This window comes from Nannochloropsis gaditana (genome assembly GCF_000240725.1).
Source record: "Nannochloropsis gaditana CCMP526 unplaced genomic scaffold scaffold102, whole genome shotgun sequence".
In the NCBI taxonomy this organism is placed as follows: domain Eukaryota; class Eustigmatophyceae; order Eustigmatales; family Monodopsidaceae; genus Microchloropsis; species Microchloropsis gaditana.
In genome coordinates this window covers 10,514-17,917 of record NW_005803851.1, presented here as the reverse complement: position 1 = coordinate 17,917, position 7,404 = coordinate 10,514, and the positions used below count along the sequence as shown (strand labels likewise).

Below are 7,404 nucleotides of genomic sequence, written 5' to 3'. Positions count from 1 at the left end.
GGTACCCGCCGAGCTTGGCACGTACGCAGACGTGGTATCCGCGTACTCGCAGGCCGTGGCAGTGGTCAAGAAGAGCTGGAAGGGGGGTGCGTACGCGGAGGAGGCGTGGGCGGCCCTGGCGGCGGGGAAGGGGGCTGAGGGGGCGCGGCTGATGCACAAGCTGGTGGCGGAGAGGGGCATCCCAGTCGGGAGCGTGGTGCTGAACGGGAAGCTGCAGGTGACCCTGGACGTGGAGGAGGCCCTGATGCAGATGCTAGGGGAGGAGCAGCAGCTCCTGAGTCAGATGGTAGGGGCGGGGACGCTGAAGGACAGCACCAAGAGCGTGCTGGGGGCTCTGCTCAAGGGACCCGGGGTCATGGAGCGCTACCACCCCTGGATGGACGAGGACCTGCGGCGAGAGGCGCCTGCGGTCATGTGGTTGGGCGGTGGGAAGGGCGGGAGGGCGAGGGAGCTTGTGGAGCGCTTGGACTACCTGCACCCCCCGGGGACCCGGGCAGAGGTCAAAGCCCTGACCGTCGTCCTCCAGGGTGATCTCGGGAGCGCCGAGGGCCTCGCCAGCGCCAGCGCCTTGCTCAGCTTCCTGCGTGGAGGGCGTTGGAGGTCAGAGGAAGCCGCGGCGGTGTCCAAGAGGAAGAAAGAGGCCCCTCGCTGCGCTTTGGTCCACACGCCTGCCCCCACGGCGGCGGACAAAGGGGGCCTGCTCGCGCACATGACGCGCGTGGTCTCGTGTCGGTCGGAGGCGGGGGAGGAGAGGGAGGACGTACTGCTCCAGGTCTTGGAGAGGCTGGCGATCTTTTTGCGAGCGGAGGAGGGTGAGGCGGCGGAGGTGGGGGAGCGCCCGAGTGCCTACGACCGGTTCCTGGACGTGCTCAAGAAGGAGAGCGAGGCGGGAGGACCCGCGCAAGGACCTGAGGCGAGCGCATTGCTCCGGACGGCGGAAGAATTGAGGGAGGACGCGACAGAGGGGTTCCGCAAGGCGAGCGCCCAGGAGCAGTCGAGGAACTCGGGGTCCTCGCCGCGGGAGGGTCTGGGTATCCAGTCGGCGGACGGGGGGGAGGAGGAGGGGAGCCTGGCCCTGGTCGTCAACGGCCGACAGGTGGACTTGGGGGGCAAGGCGCTCCATCCCTTGGACATGGAGGTCATCCTCAAGCTCGAGTCTCAGGTCTTCACCCTGCCGCTCCTGGCCCTCTGCAATCCGCGCGCGTCTCCGGACGCGGGAGCCGCCCAGGCCTCGCCTGCCACCGCTCGGAGGATTTCGGACCTCGTCGCGGTGGCCCACTCCTTCCTGAACGTCTATGCCCGCCACCCTCGCGTGGACGTGGAGGGGCACCTGAGGCTCTTGCAGGACTCGCCCGCCGAAAGCCTCCTCCTCGACCTCCAGCCCCTTGGGAGCGCCGGGGGCCGGGTCGGCCAGGAGGATGACCCGGTCCTCAGCAACTTGTCCGTCACCGTGCTCCTGGATCCCTTGGGGGAGGCGGCGCAGCGTCTGGCCCCCATCTTGACCACTCTGCGCGACCATTTCCACCTGCCCCTCCGAGTCCTCCTCGCGCCCCACCCGGAGCTCAGCGAGTTTCCTCTCAAGAGCTACTACCGATTCGCCCTTTTCCCCACCCGCGAGACGCATGTCCTCTTCCAGTCCCTCCCCCCCTCCCTGGTTCTCACCACCCGCGTCGACACCCCCGAGGCCTGGAACGTGCAAACCCGCCAGGCGCTCCAGGATCTGGACAACCTGAAGTGCGAGCAAGGGGAGACAGGGCTTGTCTGCGGAGACAGGGAGGGATCCAGCCACACGTCCGCCGAGTTGGTGCTCAAAAACCTGTTGGTCTCGGGCCAGTGCTTCGACGCCAAGCTCTTGGAGCCGGTGAACGGGCTGCAGCTTGTGTTGGTGGACGGCTTGGAGGGGGCAGAGGGCGGGGAGGAGACGGCCGGCCGGCGCCAGCACCACTCCGACACCTTGGTCATGCAGAACAATGCTTACTTCCAGCTCAGAGCCGACCCAGGCATCTGGAAAGTGCGGCTGGCGGAAGGGCGGGCGAGGGAGCTGTACGAGGTGGTTCGGGAGGACCCGACGGGGCGGGCGCTGGTGCGCGTGCCCGAGCAGGAGCTGGTGGTGGCCAAGAGAGATTTCACGAACGCCTTGGAGACGCTGCGGGTGCAGAAGCAGGCGGGAAAGGAGGACATCCCCCTGCTGGACGAGATCAATCAGGACGAGGCGGAGGGGGGAAAAGAGCAAAGGGAAAGCAAGACCTGGTCCACCCTCTCCAACCTGTGGGCGGGGAGAAAGGCCGAGGTGGAGGGGAAGCCGACGGGGGAGGGGTCGGGCGAGGAGGACGAAACGGTCCACGTGTTCTCTCTGGCCACCGGCCATCTCTACGAGCGGATGCTCAAAATCATGATGCTCTCCGTGAGCAAGCGCACCAGCGTCCCGGTCAAGTTCTGGCTGTTGGAGAACTTCCTCTCCCCCGCCTTCAAGACCGCCGCCCTGGCCATGGCCGAGCACTATAACTTCCAGGTCGAGTTCATCACCTACAAGTGGCCCGACTGGCTCCGGCAGCAGACGGAGAAGCAGCGCATCATCTGGGGATACAAAATCCTCTTCCTCGACGTGCTCTTTCCCCTCTCCGTGAAGAAGATCATCTACGTTGACGCGGACCAGGTCTTGCGCGCCGACTTGAAGGAGCTCTGGGACCTGGATCTCAAGGGTCGGCCCTACGCCTACACCCCCTTTTGCGACTCGCGGAACGAGACGCTCGGCTTCCAGTTCTGGCGGTCGGGGTACTGGGCGACCCACCTGCAAGGGCGGCCTTACCACATCTCCGCCTTGTACGTGGTGGACCTGGCCCGGTTCCGGCTGATGGGCGTGGGCGACAAGCTGCGCGCCGTGTACGACCAGCTCAGTCGAGACCCGAACTCCCTCGCGAATCTGGACCAAGACCTGCCGAATTACACGCGTAAGTGCCCACAGACGCCGCGCTTTGAGGTGGGGTGTGCGTGCGGGTGCTTGCACGTCCTGCGGGTATCATCACGCACAAGGCGGATATCGGAAGCCTTACTGGAACTAACTCATTCCCATCGCATCACACCCGACAGAGCACATGATCCCCATTTTCTCCCTCCCTCAAGAGTGGCTGTGGTGCGAGACCTGGTGCAGTGACGAGAGCAAGGCGCGGGCCAAGACCATCGACCTCTGTAACAGCCCCCTGGCCAAGGAGAACAAGCTGCACATGGCGCGGCGGGTCATCTCCGGCCCTCTCTTCAATGAGTCTTGGGTGGAACTGGATGAGGAGGTGAAGGCCTTGGTAGGGTGAGCACAAGTGCGGAGCGGAGTTTTGCACGGTAGAATAGAGCGATAATAGACAGGGGGCCGTGAGAATAGGGGGCACGGGCATGAGAGTCTCGTGCGGGGTGTGGCAACGAGACAATGGCCCGGTCGGGGCCCACAGGTGTCTCTTACAGTAGACAGTAGATCGCCCCCTAAAAAGTAAGAGCTACACGACCGACGATCGCTTGTTGCGTCTCGCACGTCTCGGCTCTCAGTCCACCGCGATTTGTTTCGTCATTTTCGAGCACAACACATGTATCCACAAAGTTCTTTACAATCCAGACAGTCATCACTCCGATGGCTCTCCTCCTGAGGGCGCCTTCCGCGTCTACGCGTATCCGTCGTCCTCCTCTGCGGCCCCCCGGGCGATCCTAGCGGCGGCGTGGTCCATCACGCCCTGGCCCTTCCTGAAGAGGAAGGTGGTGAGCGGGTCGCGGGAGAGGGCACAGATCATGTTGTGCGCAGAGAAAAAGGGTGTTCGAAATGCAACCGCCACTTTCTCCCATCCCAAGGCATTCAGTTGTGCGGCCATGCGGGGCTCCATCCAATCCCGGTTTGAGTCGTCCGGCACTGCCCCTCCGGCCACCGCGGGCACTGAAGCCAGCCTCCCCCTTCCATCGGCCCTCTCTTTCATAACCGGGCTCGCACCCTGCACGGACCCCTCCACCTCCTTCAAGCCGTCCTCCCACGGCGCGGGAGGCATCGCGAAGACCTCCATTCGGACGTCTTCTCTCGCCCCGTCCGGGAGGACCACCGTCTCCTTGAGGATGTGTCCAGTGCCCTCCATGCTCTCCGGCCCGGGGTGGAACAAGGCCGTCCCTATCGGCACCAGCAGGTCTTCTTTCACGTTGCCGTAGGCGCATCGATGTCGAAAGGCAGCCAAGGGCTCAAGGAACTTCGTGCTCTGGGCCATCTCCAGCAACAACGGCGTCTCGCCTTCCCCTCTGCTCCGTAAAATCAAATCGTTCCCCGTTTGCCCGATAAACAAGGGAGTTGCGACATGCACAAGGTCCGGCAAGGGTACAACCGTGAAGCGGCGTACTCCCAGATGAGGCGTGGCGATGGACATGAAGGTAATCGGCTTCAGGCCAAGGACCGTGCGTGTTCGGGGCTCCCACAGCAAAGAAAGAGCGTAGCGAGAGTACACTCCACCGAGCGAGTTGCCGATAAAGCTGATGGCACGCAACGAGGGATGGGCAGCGACGACCTCTTTAATTTCGGCCGCCAGGCGTTCTCCTCCTTTGACGACACCGTCCATGGTCTTGTGCAGGTTGCAGTGGGCTAGATGCGGAAGGATGCGGCCTTGGCCCCTTGAGCCAATCGCGTTCCCCAAATATGTGAGATCAGCGGGCCGGCCGTGAAGTCCATGAACAACTACCGCTAAATGCGTGGGCTCGGGGACAGAGTTGACCGGTATGCTTGTGCTCGAGGCATGTGAGGCTGGGGCGGCAAAACTCTCCGCTGACGGCATTGCAAGGCAACACGAAAAAAAGACCAAAGCGAGCCGTCGTGGAAGGCGGCAGGATGCCGACTGCCTGTATATCATCCAATTTGAACAAATGCCTGTGTTCGCCGGTGTCCGAACGGGGTTGAGTGGTTTTGACGTTCAATACGTGCGACGTCTCGAGCGACACGAAAGTGTCACATCACGTTTTTGGCGGAGACCGAAGCTTCGTGTGCTACCGATATCAGAAACTCTGTGAACACGGAATTTCTAGGCGCCTCTTGGATCTGAACGAAGACTACTCAATGTGTATGTATGATGATTTTATCATAAATTATGCGGGTTGGTGGGGTGCGAATCCTGCTGCTTTGCACGGTCCCAAGACTTCATGAATAGGGCGTGGGGCGCGGGCTGCGTCATCCCGTCCATGATTCCGTGCCCGGCCGCGCTTGGAGGCTATAGATGGATGGACGTTGTTCTTATTGCCTTTGCCAGCTTCGGAATGAACCACGAGGCTTCATGTCCATGGCAGCTTTAAGATGAGGTCGGATGGCGTAGAACAAAAGGATGCGTCGCCTCCAGACAGGGACGAAGAAGATTAAGATCGAGGCCCGGTAGACCTGGCCTCAGTTTCAAGCTCATTTGAGAGACTGCAGGAGATACGGCGAAAACTCACATCTCAGTCTCACACATAAAAGAGGTTGAGAAATACTGCCGTCCTGGACTTCGTATTCGTCGCTTTGTGTGACAAGACTGCGCCAGAGAGCGGGATCAGAGCGACCCCTCAACGAACGACCGGGCGGAAAGCCTCCTTGACGTGCAGCCCACTCCGTGGCCATCGAGCTCAAAATATGCCACAGCAATCGAAGTTGGTGTCGCGTGGGCAGGCGTCCGCACGGGAGGAAAATTGGTTCGAGTACATGATCACGCACCATCGATGGGTCTTCTGCATTTTCCTGCTAATGCCCCTCTCTCTCATGTTTGGTGAGTGTGCTAAGAAGGGGATATCACGAAAACTGCCACGGGAGGTATCGTTTTACTTGAGAACAGATCTTTTTTGACGGAACCACGCGGGTTCCTTGACGTGGGATGTGCGTCGTTTCAATGCTTGTTCCATTCCCCATCTTTCATCATCCTCGTCATCTCCTCTACCATATTTTGCTCTCAGACATAGCTTTGTACATTCGAAACGGTTTACAATTCTACATGAGGAACTGGGCGCCAAAGCACCACGACGCAAAGGTGGAGGACATTAAAAAACAGGTGTGAGAGAGGGAGAGGGAAGTGTCTGCTGGTGCTGGGAGGAATTCCTTTGCTTGGAGAGCCCACCGAATGCACGTTACCTGCACAACACTGAAATCAATGTTGCTAAATGCCGGATCGAACGGCTGGGTAGAAGAGAAGTGCCCCAAGCGCCACGGATTGGGTTTCAATGCCACATTGAAAGTCAATCCCTCATCCACCGGCTCGAGGGTGGCCCTGTCCCCTGTGGACCGATGACGAGTCTCACTCGATTCTGTGGTGGGAGTGGCCGCGGAGGGGCTGACAGCTACGATTCTGACATGAGCCTGAGATGCATGTGTTGCCGGGTCACACGCCTGCTCTCTTCCCCTCGAAGCGGGCAGGCGCTGTGACGACCCGCGCATTGGCCTTTCGGCCGCGCTGTCCCTGCGCAGATTCCACTGCTTCAGTGTCACCGTAGCCTCATATCTGAGCTTCTATCCCCCTTCCCCTCTTTTCTCCCCAAGATCCGCGAGTGGGCCCTCCACGACGGCAAGAACAAGCTATGCACGGCCCGGCCGGGCTGGCAGACCATGTCCCTCCGCGTCGGCAAATGTAAGGCCAGCGCGTGAGCCTGGAGGCTGCCAGGGCTTGCCCCAGTGACCTCGATATCGGCCCTTGCCCGTGTCGTAGCACTCGTGGGGGCCCCCGACCCCAAGTGTCCCTCCACTGACGGAACCTGGGTCCCTCCCTTTCCCCTCCTCCTCCCCTTCTCAGATAAGAAGACTTTCAGAAAGATCAAGCTCGACCTCCACGACATCCTCTCCATCAACACCAGTGGCCCCGCACCCTCGGTTCGCGTGGAGCCCTTGGTCACCATGGGCCAGCTCACCGCCGCCCTCCTGTCCTTGGGCTGGACGGTCCCCGTGCTGCCCGAGCTCGACGACCTGACGGTGGGCGGCCTGATCGCGGGCGTCGGCGTCGAGTCTTCCTCTCACATCTACGGACTCTTCCAGCACATCTGCATGCAGTTTGAAGTGGCCTTGGCCGATGGCTCGGTTGTCTTCTGCTCTCCCGAGAAAAACCCGGAGCTTTTCTACAACATTCCCTGGTCTCACGGCACCCTCGGCTTTTTGCTATCGGCGGAGATCCGGATCATTCCCGCAAAACCTTACGTGAAATTGCAATACTATGCCTTTACGAACGGAAAAGAGGCGCTAACAATGTTCGAGCGGGAAAGTCGGAAAGGTGTGAGGAGGCCTGCGCTGGCAGGTACGCAAGTTGCCTTATCGGAATTCGCGGAGGGAAGGGCGGTAGAGCCGAGGGGAGGGAAGGAGGTGAATGGGGGGACGGGCGGACCGACGGGAAAAGGAGAGGGAGATGTGCCATCGCCGTCCTCCACGTCGGGAGGGCGGGT

At 61.2% G+C, this 7,404-nt stretch overlaps 1 protein-coding gene across 1 annotated transcript; it reads right to left on the bottom strand.

Annotated features, from left to right (window-relative positions):
* Positions 1-4,035: 4,035 nt before the first annotated feature.
* On the bottom strand, positions 4,036-4,351 carry NGA_2047400 (hydrolase-like protein; the record flags this gene model as incomplete). Its single annotated transcript, XM_005855770.1, has 1 exon — positions 4,036-4,351. A coding segment is annotated over one exon (316 nt), but the record flags the coding sequence as incomplete, so codon positions are not given.
* Between the last annotated feature and the right edge of the window lie 3,053 nt (positions 4,352-7,404).